The sequence below is a fragment of the Coffea arabica genome, chromosome 1e (genome assembly GCF_036785885.1).
Source record: "Coffea arabica cultivar ET-39 chromosome 1e, Coffea Arabica ET-39 HiFi, whole genome shotgun sequence".
Classification (NCBI taxonomy): Eukaryota; Viridiplantae; Streptophyta; class Magnoliopsida; order Gentianales; family Rubiaceae; genus Coffea; species Coffea arabica.
The window spans coordinates 55382918-55397248 of NC_092311.1; the positions used below are offsets into that span (position 1 = coordinate 55382918).

At 37.1% G+C, this 14331-nt stretch overlaps 2 protein-coding genes across 3 annotated transcripts; both read left to right on the forward strand.

The window, feature by feature from the left end:
• The first annotated feature begins 1144 nt into the window (after nt 1-1144).
• On the forward strand, nt 1145-8604 carry LOC113696482 (protein ABC transporter 1, mitochondrial-like). Of its 2 annotated transcripts, XM_072066002.1 has the most exons (9): nt 1145-1759; nt 1992-2217; nt 3048-3200; nt 3962-4120; nt 4832-4991; nt 5230-5339; nt 7183-7251; nt 7597-7713; nt 8085-8604. In XM_072066002.1, the coding sequence occupies exons 1-9, from the start codon at nt 1182-1184 to the stop codon at nt 8481-8483; spliced, it is 1971 nt and encodes a 656-aa protein (XP_071922103.1). In that variant the 5' UTR covers nt 1145-1181; the 3' UTR covers nt 8484-8604. The 2 variants fall into 2 exon arrangements, with proteins under 2 accessions (XP_071922103.1, XP_071922106.1); XM_072066005.1 differs by lacking the exon at nt 7183-7251 and having other exon boundaries at nt 1146-1759.
• Nucleotides 8605-9114: 510 nt separating this feature from the next.
• LOC113719007 (uncharacterized) lies at nt 9115-13784 on the forward strand. Its single transcript, XM_072066019.1, has 7 exons — nt 9115-9871; nt 10024-10215; nt 10326-10508; nt 10637-10767; nt 11969-12137; nt 12388-12517; nt 13071-13784. Exons 1-7 carry the CDS (start codon nt 9575-9577, stop codon nt 13331-13333), a joined length of 1365 nt encoding a protein of 454 aa, XP_071922120.1. The 5' UTR covers nt 9115-9574; the 3' UTR covers nt 13334-13784.
• Nucleotides 13785-14331: the final 547 nt, after the last annotated feature.

The window sequence follows — 14331 nt, forward strand, 5'->3', positions numbered from 1 at the left end:
CTTGGTTTTGCAAGTGAGTTTTTTTTGTTTTTGTCTAAAACTTTACTATATGTTACTATAGAAGTTGTAGAAATTTTTTTTTGAAATGTATAAATTTTTTGATATTTTGAAGTGTATAGTTTAAAATATTTTAGAGAAATTTTTTAATGTTATCGTAATTAAAGTTATTAAAAAATTTGTAACAGACAAACATGCCAAAAATTTACTTGCCAAACAAGGCCTATGTTTTGGGAGGTATACGGTATACCGCATTTTAATAAAAAAATAAGAGAGAGAAAGCAAATCTTTTCCACATGATGGGATAATTGCAGAAATCTCCCTTGAATTTTCTAATAATTTCACTGAGTTCCTTTAAAGTTTGAAAAATTATATTTATGACTCTTAATTTGATAGTTTTAGCAACAAAATTTTAAAATAATATTGACTTAGACAATTTTTTAAATGAATACCCAAAAATGCTTTTGTGAAATGAGTTTTAATTTATTTTCCTATACAATTATAAATTATTTAGTATAATTATAAGAAAAGGATGCCAAAAGTTTCATGTACATATCTACTATTTGATAAACAACTATAATAATAATTTTATTACTGTGATATGATATTTTTTATGTTATTTTATTATGAATTTAGATTTATATGATAGAAAAGAAAATATTGAAATAATTTATTTAGAGTTTATAAATTTTTAAAATTGTAGGATTATCATAATTTAGTAGTGCTTTTAACCCTTTTTTTAATTTATTATTAATTTTAATACCCAAAAATAGAAAATAAAGATCAGCAAAAATATTGAATTATATATAAAATTAATTCATCAACAAAATCACTAGTTCGACATTTGGTTATTATTGAAACCTAGAGGCAATAGTGATAATTCTACAGTTTTATTGACCAAAATTTAAAAAAAAAAAAGAATAAGAAGGAAAAGAAATGAAAAAATAATTTTAAAACTCATTCTAAATATAAGCATACCAAATAAGATAATTTCATTAAAATATTTAAGGGTAAAATTGTCATTTTAAATAATAAAGGAGGTATGTACAATTTTTTAAATTTTAAAGGAGCTCAGTGAAATTATCAGAAACCTCAGGGGAGGTTTCTGAAATTATCCCCCACATGATTGGAGCTTTTTGTTATGGGGATTCTTAAGACCGGGTTATGATGAAAAAGGAAGGAGCATGGTGTGGCTGAAGGACATCTTGCGGGTTGCTAATGGATTATCTTTGGTGGCGAAGGAGGCCCTTGGTGATGTTCTGCGCCAAAGCCAAGGGGAAGGAGGAGAAGTAGGGAATAAGTTGCTGCAATCCCTAGTCAAGAAAACTATTTTCTCCGCTACCGACCTAACCGGACTTACCAAGGGCAAGATTCGCCCGCTGTCTGTAACAACTACTAGCAACAATATCAATAATAGTGATGATACCAGGGGACAGCCCGGAAGCGTTGGCGGCGAGCCACTGCGGCGGCTCCCGCAATCAGATTCGATTCGACACGTTTCATGCATTTCTGATGATAATGAGGCCCTCATCACTGCGCCCTCCAACTCCGGAGGCAGCGCTGGAAAAATCCCTTCAGATTTGAAGGCAGAGGATCCTACTGCGGCGGCTGCTCCTCCCCCTCCCCCTCTTGGTGCTGGCACAAACCGGGATGGCGATGTGGTTTCGCCAACGCAAACCCAGACTCCACCGCTGTCTGGGAAAAAGCCGAGAAAACCCAGAGAGAGGAGAGTTCCCTCCACCCCTTTCTCCAGAGCCCTCGGGTCAGTCTTCCCTCTCGGCTTTATGTTCACTCTCTCTCTCCCTCTCTTTTTAATCTTTTCCAGGGCTCCGATTTAATAGTGGTTCTAATTTCTAATTGGGATGATAATGAAACCATAACACTGGAAATTGGAATGGAAGATAGTCTCGTTTCACACTTTGCTTCACGGCTCCTGCGCATTTATTTTGGCTCCTGGTTTTCAGTAAGTAATGTCTAGTTTATTACTGTTGAAGGTTTGCTGGCCTAGGAGCAGGTCTTGCGTGGGGAACATTTCAGGAATCTGCCAAAAGGCTTGTTTTTGGTAATCCAAACTTGCAAGAGAAACAATCTGTCGTTTCGCCATTCTTATCTGAGAAAAATGCAGAACGTTTGGCTCTTGCACTGTGCAGAATGCGTGGGGCAGCCCTCAAACTAGGCCAGATGCTTAGTATACAAGATGAATCCCTTGTACCTGCTCCGGTAAATGCTTTAACTGATTCATTTTGCTTCACCACGTTCAATTTTTGTAACAGGAGAAACAAAGATAAATAACTTTGGATTGTCAATCAGCTGTTTGGCCCTGCTGCTTGCATAGCGCCAAAGGAATGGATTTTTCTTCCAGATGATAGTTTTGCGGAATGGAATTATCAATGGACTTCTGAATTTCAGGAATTTGAACAGTTTGATAGAAACCTCAGGAATTCAATCCTACTTTTCTTTTTTTGGTGCAATAAGATTGTGCGAAATGATTTTGGCAAAATTTGATTGAAATTGTTATAATTACCAAGAAAAACTCTGGAAAATTCAACTTGCTCTCGGCTTTTTGCTTAGATTGAATAAGAACCAGGTTTTGCTTCATAGATACGTAGTGTTTGAACTACTATGTGAACTTTTGTGCTGATTTCTTCTCACAACTCAGTTTTATCCAACATTTAGAGGCACCAGATTGTCTGGGTTCCAACTTCTAGCTGTCAGTATTGGAGCTTAGTTATATACACAACATAATATTTATCTGGGGATACAAAAAATTTGAGGTTCTCTGATAAAAAAAAAAATCTGAGAATCGGATTGGAGTCTTTAATATTATGAAAAGCTGTTGAAATTAGCCATATTACCTCATTCTAGTTTTAATGGTTGCTTCGGTATTAGTTGTTGAAGTACTTACCCGATGGAGTACACATTCTCTTTGGAAAAATAATTCTTTCTGTAACTGAACTAAATATTGTCCATTACATATATCTTGCATAAAGAACAAACATTCTGAATTTAGTAGTTTTGTTTGAAAGGCAGAAGTTTCTCACATCTTGTAGATCTTGGCTGCTTTGGAGATGGTCCGTCAAGGTGCTGATGTGATGCCAAGGAGCCAGCTTAATCAAGTTTTGGATGCTGAATTAGGGCCTAATTGGTCATCTAAGTTGATCAATTTTGATTATGAACCAATGGCTGCTGCAAGTATTGGACAGGTGATGCAAGTGACACCTGGAATTTGTGGTTTTATCAATTACCTTTAATTTTTTACTTATGTTGATTGTGCTTTTGCATGAGTTAGACCATCTTTCTGTGAAGAGTTATTCATGTAGTATCATGCATAGAGAACAAGAGTTATTAATGTAGTGTTTGTTGATGTTCCTATGACTGGTTAAAGTATCCTTTCAATGTGTTATGGTGTGATATGGTGTTAGTCACTTATTGTCAAGGTTAGGGTTCGATATTGAGGGTTTATCTATTTCTTCCTGCAGTGGTTCTGCAACTCAGTGATATTTTGAGAATTCATTACTCAATAATCTTTTAAAGATGACCATTTTTGGATCTAGTTTTCCTTTTCTTTTTCTTTTTTTGTGCTGGATTCTCTCCCTTGTTCTGTCCTCCTCTCTCTTTTTCTTGCTGAAACTTGTATTAGCTTGTACTAGAGTTCATCTTTCATTTGCTTTTGTGCTTAGAACCTTTGGAGGGAGAGACATTATTAAGTGTGGTAATGTTTTGGTCATTACAGTTTTCTGCTTTGGATGTAGTGTTCCATCTTAGCGGAGTTGTAACTTTTGTTCACATTGATATGATTTTTCTTGCCTTTTCTTCCTGAATTTTTTATATTTTATAACAATGATCTAATTCATTTCATACAAAAGAGATTAGATATTTTTCTCTTGCAATATGTGTTGGGTTGAAGAATGCCCTTTTTCTAGTCATGATGCAGCTCTGATCCATATCTGCAATTCACCTTTAGGTACATCGCGCCATTACTGAGGAAGGGTTGGAGGTTGCAATGAAAATACAGTACCCTGGAGTTGCAGACAGTATTGAGAGTGACATTGAGAATGTCAAGTTGTTACTCAATTATACAAATCTTATTCCAGAAAGATTGTATCTTGATAATGCTATGCAGGTAAGCCATTTGCTGATGCATGGAAGTAGTGTAATGTGGATAATGCTGCATCATATGTCATTATTTAAACAGGGGCCCTATTGCAGGAAATTGTGCTTGGTTGGAAATTGTCCATTTTCTACCATGAAGTGTTTATGCTTTTGACTTTTAATAGGAGCTTCTATCAAATTCTTTTTCGTTGCTTGCTGACTGATTTTTTTCTGCTGCTGGCTGGATCATGCTTTCATTAATTGCTGCTAACTGGATTCTGGGTCAACATAAGGCTACCCTGTTGTAGACATATGTAGAATGCCAGTGAAAGTTTGTAACTATTGGCATTAGAGTAATTGTTTGTTGGTTGTTTGTAGTTGTTCAAGTTTGACCTGGGCCCATCTTGTTTGATGTTTACATTGTTGAAGTTTTAGACCTAAGTATTTCAAACCGCTCTCTTAAAATGTTGCTTTTAATATCCAATTTTCTATTGATTATAAGTACTCATAGGTGCCATATCTGGTCATTTTATTCCACTTATCCTGGTCTTCTTGATTGTTTTAGGAAATACACGGAATTTGAAAAAGCGATTGCACTTCCTCTATCTATCTTTCGGTATCTAAATAGGGTCTGAAATATTCTGATTTAATATTTTGAACTAATGTAACTGGAGAAGCTGATATAAGATTTTTGATAAGTAAAGAAGTAAATATGACTGGGTCTGCCTGGAAACAATAACAGGTAGCAAAAGATGAACTTTCTCGAGAATGCAATTACGAACTGGAGGCAGAAAACCAGAAAAGATTTCGTCATCTGCTTTCGGATGCACAAGGGTTTTATGTTCCCCTGGTCGTGGATGATTTGTCAAGCAGAAGAGTTCTTACTACTGAACTTGTTGGTGGTAATTAAGGCACATATTTTCTCTCATATGTTGTATAAGTATGTGATGAGTTTTCAAGCTTTCAAACGGAATCTAGAATTTTGTCTCTTTTGGCTTTAGATTCATTGCAATCAAATCTGTTTCCCTGTTGTATAATATCTTGATATAGTCCATTGTAAAATTCTTTACCTACATAAGTACGATGAATTCCCTAAAAAAAATGATTGATGATATTGATCATGAAAATTTTTTGTTCCAGGAATTCCAATCGACAAGGTGGCATTACTAGACCAAGAGACTCGAAATTATGTTGGAAAGAAGTTGCTTGAACTTACTTTGACGGAGTTATTTTTCTTTCGATTCATGCAGGCATGTCTCGTGTGCAGTTATTATGTTGTCCTTATAATGAGATTCTTTATATTTTGAGAACATGAAGAGGTTCTTAGCTTCGTTGCACAAGTAGCTGCTTAGAGTTTTAAGCCTGCAAAACAAGTTGATGTATTCAAATTATATTTGGAAATTTACCTACTTAATGATCAAATACCAGTACTGAAAAGTCGTTGAAAGGGAAATATACTGTGTAAGTTGCTATTTGGGACAGTTACTAGGAAAATAATTTTTGCAATGAATAGGAAATCATGGATTTCTTAAGTGGGAAAGTTTGAGAACTTTTAATATGGCATATGTATAACCCGAAATTTTCTTACTGGGATGATGGTCAAATTTGCTAGTGCCCAATTGTCTGGACAATAGGTTAAAAAAGAATCTGTTCAGCTTCTACAAAACAGGAAACTGGCTACAGTTTCACGTATCACCAAAACTTTGAGCTGTTCTAGTGGAATCAAATTAGTTATGTATTATACTAGTGCTATAGGCACACTTCATGTGTGTTCAAATATAGAAAATTGCTTTGAGAAAAAGAAAGAAGGAGAAGATAAAATGTAAAAGGAAGAGGGGAAGTTTTTGAAGTTAGGAATTTGGGGTTTATTTGTTTAGTTTTGCCGTTGTAGTGGTGTTAGAATACTGCAGTAGTTTGGGTGAATCATTAGATGTACACTTTTGGATGGAGTAGTGTGAAACATTGGCAGTTGGTTAGGATACAATTAGGTAGAATGAAAGTTCTGACGTTGGTAAAAGTGTAGATGGGGAAGTTACAGATAAACATGTTTTTTTTTAATTTATTTAATTAGTTGGTCCTATTTACCCTTTGTAGTAAGGGTGAACAGGTAAAAGATGACAAAAAACGTAACACTGACAATTCCTTTCACACTTTATATATAGTATAAGATATTGTTTAATTAGGTAGAAGTGTAGATGCTTTAAATACTTTATGTTAGATGACTTAGAAAGGGGTTAAAGCTTGAGCACTTGCATTGAGATTCAACTGTTATTACAACAGCATTGTGTCTTCATGGGAAATATGACCAAAGTTGCTCGCCAATTATGTTCTTAACTAACAAAACCTTGTGTTGCTCAAGATTGATGTTCTTAACTAACAAAAGATTGCCTTGTAACTTGCACCAGTGAACAAAAATTGCCTAATTAATATATTCCCATTGTCTTCTTAGGAAAACTGGGATGGAAGAATTACACTTTGAAAAGCTTATAGAACAAGAATAGTGAGAAGCCTTTTCATTTTTTAGAATTTTCTTGAATGGTTTGGGACATGAAGTTATGAGATGCCTCGCACCTGCAAATTCTGAATATGGATATGACATGTAAATGGTTGTGAATTGGGGTGGGTATACTCATGTATTGGTCTTAAGACATCATATTTTGATGGACATTCTTTGGTTGGTTATAGCATATGGTTCTAGGATTTGGTCACAGAAAAATTAAGATATCCAAGTACGATATTCTTTAAGCGAAGTTTATACCCGCTGATAAGCATAAAGCATTTTAATGCATTTCTTATGATTTGGGAAAAGAATAATGATTCTTGTTTGGGGTGACTTCTATAAATTCCTTTTTCAGCATTCTTTTGATATTCTTGTATTAATATTAAATAAAGTTGACCCGTCTCTTCAGTTCCTTATGAGCACTTCTAGCTTTTCTGCTAAGTTAGTCACATAGTCAAAGATTTTTCTTGGTTTTCACCGAAACCCATACTTAATCATGAGCTTAGAATTGCTTTCACTTCCTCATAGGACTTCTGAGTTTATGATGAGTCATCCCTTTACCTGAAATTTTCTCCTAAGGTTAATGATGTAAGGTTTCAACTTTTGGTGCTACATGGAATCTGACTTCAAGGGACTATAATTGTGGAACTTGGTCTTGTGGGGTAAGTTGCCTCTAGTATGCTGGGTTAGCCCTCTAAAACTGGTTTTTGGCATGTTAAGACTAGCATACTGCGATTACATCCTGATACACTCTTCCCCTAACTTTGCTCCCCTTGTCCATGTCAAGAGGTTTGTTATCATTCATACTAGCTCTCCCCATTATAAGAGTTTGTATTGAATAGCAAACTTCTAGCTCAATTACTTAGTAAAAAAAAAAAAAAAACCACTCAACCCCCCAGAAGAAGAGAGAAAATAGAAGAAAAAAGAAACACCAATTACCTCTTACACGCTTGTGATTGTCTGTCAGTTTTTCTCTTGACATTGTATTTTGGTTCTGTTTAATGCAGACTGATCCCAACTGGAGCAATTTTTTATACGATGAATCTGCAAAATGCATCAATCTTATTGATTTCGGAGCAGCTCGGGACTACCCTAAAAGTTTTGTCGATGACTATTTGAGGATGGTAATTGGTTTTGCTTTTGCAGTATCCCCAAGCTTATGCTTAAGCTGTGTCTCCATTGGTTTTTGATCATGTTAGCCTTTATCTTGTGAGCATTCATAGAACATGACATGATTTATATTTTCTCAAATTTGCGGAATTCTTTTCCACACTCCGAGTAACCTATTTGGGATTATGATATTTGCTAATGCATTGTTATTCCTGGAGAAAATTAATCCGCTTGTCTGTCCGTGTCCTTGTTTGGCTGAATCCTTCTTGTAGAATTTATAATTCTACTATTCTATGCGATCAAATCTTGATCTTTTCTCTGGTGTTATAACCTCGTTCTTTCGCTTCGTGTGATCATATTCATGATTCAATCATGTCTGAATCAGGTCCTTGCCTGTGCCAACAGTGACCGAGAAGCCGTAGTTGAGATGTCCCATAGACTTGGATTTCTCACGGGGAAGGAATCCGACATAATGCTGGAAGCTCATGTTCAGGCTGGCTTCATAGTAGGACTGCCTTTTGCTAAGCCTGGGGGTTATGACTTCCGCTCTGCCAATATTACTAAAAGTATTTCAAATCTTGGAGCTACAATGTTGAGACACAGGCTGACACCACCTCCTCAGGAGGCTTACAGTCTTCACCGGAAGCTTTCAGGTGCTTTTCTTGCGTGCATTAAACTCGGGGCTGTTGTGCCCTGCAGGCAACTACTACTCGAAGTGTATGAAAACTATCACTTTGGGAATCATAGTGATGAAACCTTTGCAATTGGTTCAGTGCCAAGGTAGGAAGGTGGTAACTTTGATACCATTTGATTCATTTATATTGAGATGTTTAGTTCCAACAGATTCTGTTGAAATGTCAAATTCCGAAGGAATACAGGCAATCAAATACTGATATGTTTTATTACTTTCTAGCATTTGCATTCATGGTGGATCTTGCATAGGATATGTTGTCTTTTTGCTTTTAGATTTTGTTTTACTGGCTTTTTTTTGGCAAATGGGACACAAGAATGGGTGTCAAGTTCAATTATAATGACGCGCGGAATGCGTTTGGATGTTAGACTATTTGGCATAATTTTTTGGAAAAAAAAAATACTGTAACAAAAAATACGGAACCAGTCAACTGGGTGAACCACCGATCATAAGGCTGGAATGAGTCACTAATTAGATCGATTAAAGCAACAAATTCGTTGATCAGCCAATGATTTGACGGTTTAATCGGTAAATTGGGAAAGGACCGCTGCTTGAACAGTTAATTTAAAAATTTTATTATTTCTATAATTTAAAATAGAGTATTATATTATATAATAATATTATTATACAACTCGTCATTGAACCATTCAACTTGTAGTTGAACCGGTGGTGATTCGGTGAACTGATCAGCTTTTGAGGTTGAACCATTCAACTTGTAGTTGAACCATATGTGTTGGGAGCTGCACAAAAAAAAATGATGAATGTTCTTGCAGTTTCCCCGACGACAGAAATGAATAGGAGGAGAAGGGAAAAGAGAGAGGTGTCGTCGTTTTGGTGACTCTTGCAGTTTTCTACGTATTTCGCCCTTATTATTATATTATATCCTGATTTGGGTAAGCCGAAAAGTCGACGCCCAAAAAGCATTAGCCCAAAAGACGACAAATTGCAAAATGCACTTTGGATCTGCAAACACCCCAGCGAGCCGCGACAGAAGAATCAGAAGAAAAGCCGCGACGCGACCAATTGATTCGATTCTTATTAGCGACCAAAATGCCCGCCAAACTTAAGCCACCCCTCTCTCCGGACACCGTCTGCGTAATCGGCTTTTTCTAGGAATTAGGATGAAGGATGGAATAGATCGATCGAACAAATACGGTAGAGTAGGAGTACCAGAGGAATAGTTGATGATGATGGACTGTGCAAGTAACGATATACAGGAGGAGCAGGAGGAGCGTCTGAAGGTGAGGGAGTTGGTGAGGAGAGAAGTAGAAGACTGGGACGACCCAGTGAAGGCGGTGGCGCGGTTCAAGGGGTTCAGCGGCCAAAGGTCCGACTGGGAAGGCCGCTATCTCTTCTGGAGGGACCTTATCATCAAAGTGGCTCGACATCTGGGGACCTTCATCATACGTCCTTCCCGCCTCAACAACATTTGGTTCCGTCGGGAAGGAGCCTTGTCCCCCTTGTGCCTCCACCAAGTCCTTGTAAGTTAAGAGAAAACCCCACTTTTATCGTCTTCTTTCATAATACTCTATCTATAGTTTAGTTTAATACTGCTACTCCTGCAGCGTGTTACGATTACGAACATATTAGTTAGTTACTAGTACTAGTAGTATTTACTGCAATTGTCTTTCAGTTTGAGATGCATAATGCTGGTGAGTTGTTGCGGGATTCTGATCTTACGGACCCAACAAGGACATCGACGAGTCCAAGCGCCAGGCTTTCCCTCATCTTAAGGAAAGCAATACATACCCTGGGCTTCTCTACACCCGCCCAGCCATCTGATTTCTCTGAAGATTGTTACTGCATACTTTCAACCCTGTTGAAGGTAGACCTGAATAGTTTTGATTGTGAAGTATTGGAATTATTACTACTACTTTTCATACGTACGCACCCAAGTTCCAGTCAAAAGATAAAAGTTCTCCCTGACACGTTTAGGAAAGAGCTCTTCAAGTTGTCCAACTTCTTTCTGAAAACCACTGGACATCTTCTTGTGTCATCACGCTGACCAAGTTCCAGGAAACTTGTGGAGGACCGAAGGAAGCATCTGCTGTCTTGAGTTACTTGTCAGGCTGTGGGAAAGCTAAATACCTTGTGGTCAGGAAGAAGGATGTTATGGAGGTAGTTCAATTATGATATATTCTGTATGTCTTCATTGAGTTTTTAACATTATTGCATCCTGAAGCATTCCGAGGCAAAATTATGAGGATTTAGAAGCCAAATTTAACTCGGCCACTAGTTCCTTGCAGGGAGTGAAAGTCTCTCTTTCTTCAGGAGAAGTTTCTGAGGTCACTAGTCTGGATTATCATGTTTTGCACTTAATGTGGACAGTTGACAAGCTTGAGCAACAGCTTGAAGTGATTGACCAACGCTGTCGAAAGTAAGAATCAGCTTTTGATTATTTGTTTTAATTGCACAACTTTCACGTCTTTACTCTAGTCAGTCAAACACTAAATGTTCCATCTGGTGCTCCGGAGATGTAACAGACTCTATAATGGTCATAAAATGTAGGAGAACTCTGACTTCATCAGGTCCCTTTAGTTTCTCTGAAAACAAAGTGTATTTTAGTAACTGCTTCGTCAGGTCTGAATCAAGGATAACTCAAGGGAATTGGATAGTTATGAACACAAATATCCTGTGAGCTTCATGTGCACGTTAATCCTCAACATTTTGAAAAGATAAAAAGTATTTATGCATCATTTTCCAATCAATAACCTAATTCTTCTCTTTCCCACTGCAACTGTATTTGAGATACAAGAACTGGGACATCAGTTGTTAGGAATCATGGCTGCTTGTTTCTATTTGAAGCTAGAAGTTTATGTTTATGTAAAGTTCACATTGTTCTTCCTGTTAGTATTTAGTCAATTTGTATCTATTCTTGATATTTGGTCCACAATTGAGAATGCAAGACACTACATGTGTTTAACTTCGAAGTTTGATGGACCACATTGTTCCAAAATCGGGAGTTCAAGACTTTAGAAGGCAATTCGCCCTGTAGATTCAGTCTCTTTGCAAAATAAATTAATAAATATTTTAAATAATGGAAAATACTATTAATTAATTAGTTATGATTTAACCAATTTAATGCATGCTAAAGCTAAATATGGTTTATATCTTTAACATGTTTGCAACTTTTTCTGTATGCACCTCCAGCAGTTTCTTGCTATCTAGATCGACAGAATCTTTTGTTTTATACCTTAAATTCCTACATATTTTGTATTTAGTACACAGACATATTACAAAGTTTTCAGGTTTGGGTTCTCCGTAATCATTAAGGTCATAAAGAACTTCTTTAAAAGATGTTCATATGGATATTTAAAATGTTAAATTGGAGACAAAGAATGAGCTTAGTTCTAGGATGTCTCTGAGCATCAACTGTATGTTATGCTTATGGGCAGAATTTGTAATGTTACAAAGACATTAACATCCAAACAAGAAATGTTAAGTTGGGGTGTGGGTTTGAGTACTATGCTTGCGAAGTACTTGCGTGCAACGTTAACCTTTTCTCCCGTTTCAAATTGTTACTAAGTTTTCTCGCTTTCAATCTTTTCTGCATAAGAGCAGCTTTATTTGCAATGCAGGTCTAAAAGTTCAGCCGTGGGTTGTCTAAAATCTGGGAATAGGAGAATTGCCCTGAGGCATGCAAGGGAACTGAAGTTGGCATTTCAAAGTAGAGAAAAATGTACACTACTTCTGAACCGTGTGGAGGAAGTCCTTAGAGTAATTGCAGATGCTGAGTCCTCCAGAAAGGTAGCTTGTATAACTCTTTAAAGGCTTCCTAGAACATATGTTGAGCTACAGTGTAACCTTTCTGAGCAGTGTCACAGTTGACAAAATTCAAGTCATCTTGGCAAGGCAAAATGTCATCCAATATGACTAGAGGGGAACTCAGTGGATGTACAGCGCATCTGCTTGGCTTCTAGTCTTTGGATCATCTATATTTGCTCCTTCACGTAGAATAGTTTGAATTTGGCTTAACTCATTAACCTTTTGGTGGAAGGTGTCTGAAGCAATGAAAGTTGGTGCAGAAGCAATGAGAGAAAATAAGATTAGCATTGAAGAAGTTGACTTATGTCTAGAGGATCTGGATACAAGCATTAGTTCAATAAATCAAGTGGATGAACTTCTAGGTAATTTTTTCGTCTTTGCTTTGAGTTTCAATCAGATAATTTGATTACTAAATCTAATGACTCAATAAATTGATATTAAGGGGAAATGGTGATAAATCATACTATAGGATGATTGCTCTGACCAAAAATTGATAGCATAACAAATGGTTCGAGTTATTACTACGTTACTTGTTTGGTTTGATACTACTTTCAAACCACTCTAAGCCCAGGCTAGGATTGTGATACAACTTATGGTGGCATCTTCAGCTGCCAATGGTTCTGAGAATTTCCTGTTGATCTGATGACGCTTAAGTTGGCGGTTATATTATTTAATAAAGTTGATGCCTAACAAACACCGTTCAGTTATGGGTATTCATAGATCGAGCAAAGTTTCAGCCTATAATCATGGATAGCCAATAACCAGGAAGGATAACTATCAAGAAGTACAAACAGAAAGTCGGAAATAATGAAATTAGTACTTTATCATGCTCTGCAGGTGTAATCTTCCCCGGTACATGGTTTTGTGGAATTGGATTGATTATCTCATTGACCTCGTTTTATCTGGACTTTTCAGTATCAGCGCCACTTAGTGCAGTTCTTGAGGATGAAGACATTGACGATGAGTTAAAGATTCTAGAGCTAGAAATTGGAGAAGACTCGAATCGTGCATCCATCAGCAAAAATGGTGTTGATAGTATGGCGGGTGTTGCTGAGGAATCGGAGACTGTTGATTCACTGTCTGATGCTCTATCAAATCTGAACTTTAAGGGTAGCGCAGCTACTAAAGCAGTCAGAAAACGTCTTTCCCCGTCAAGTACTGAAGTCTTGAGTGTGTAGCTTTCTTGAATCCTGTAAGCAAACATCAAGCAGTTCTTTGACCTGGAGTCCCCAGCCTTTGATTGAACCTATTGCAATTCATGTTTGGTACCGTAGAGATGAGTTAATACCAAGATGTGATGCAAGGTTGCAATCTGTTGGATAATGGCGACTTTGCGCATCGTGATGTTATAAATCTTTTGGGATTTCAAACCGGTGGGGGAGCTGGTCGACCTTGATTATAGTCCGTCCGATCTTGGGCATTCGCTGTACAGAAATTGCGTCACGGTATCGAGAAAGGGTTGATCAATTCAGGATGAGACACGCAAGCAAATCCGTGTTGCTGCCTTGACTGTTTTCGCTTATAACTTCCATGAGATTTAATTACTGAAACAAGATCAGGGTGAAAATTGAAAATGGAGAAAGTATGGTGATAGATATCGGATATTCCATTTTCCTCTCTTCCAGCAAACCGATACTTGCGCTCTTTACTTGCTTCGTTTTGGTGCCTCTGCTTCTGCTCTCGCCTTCGGCTGGTGCAACGATGATGGCAATAGCGGCCTCGCTCCTCCCCTCTCACCCACACAATCGCAAACGTCTCTCTGGCTGCAATTCCTCATAAATGCACCCAAAGTCGCAGTAGTAGGGAGCAGAGGATCTTTCAAACAAAAATTGGAGAGAGTGAGAAAGTAGAGATTTGAAGTAGTTCCTAATTTGGGTGAATTTAAAATCTATCAATTTTAGAATTACTCCTCCGTGTGCTGGATCTCAAATTCAAATCTGAGCGAGTTTATGCAAACAACGAAGGGATTTGAGTTGAAGGATTTCAAATCCAAACACACTCGAATTCTCTCACTAACCCTAAGTATCTTTAATCATTTCTGTTAAAATATATAAATAACCGTTGAGAAGAATTTGTAAGATAATTTTCTTTTTCTTTCGGTCAAAATTTCAAATCCATCTCAATAGAGAGAGAGAGAGCTACTGCATTCAGAACCTGTTCATACCAAAAAATACAT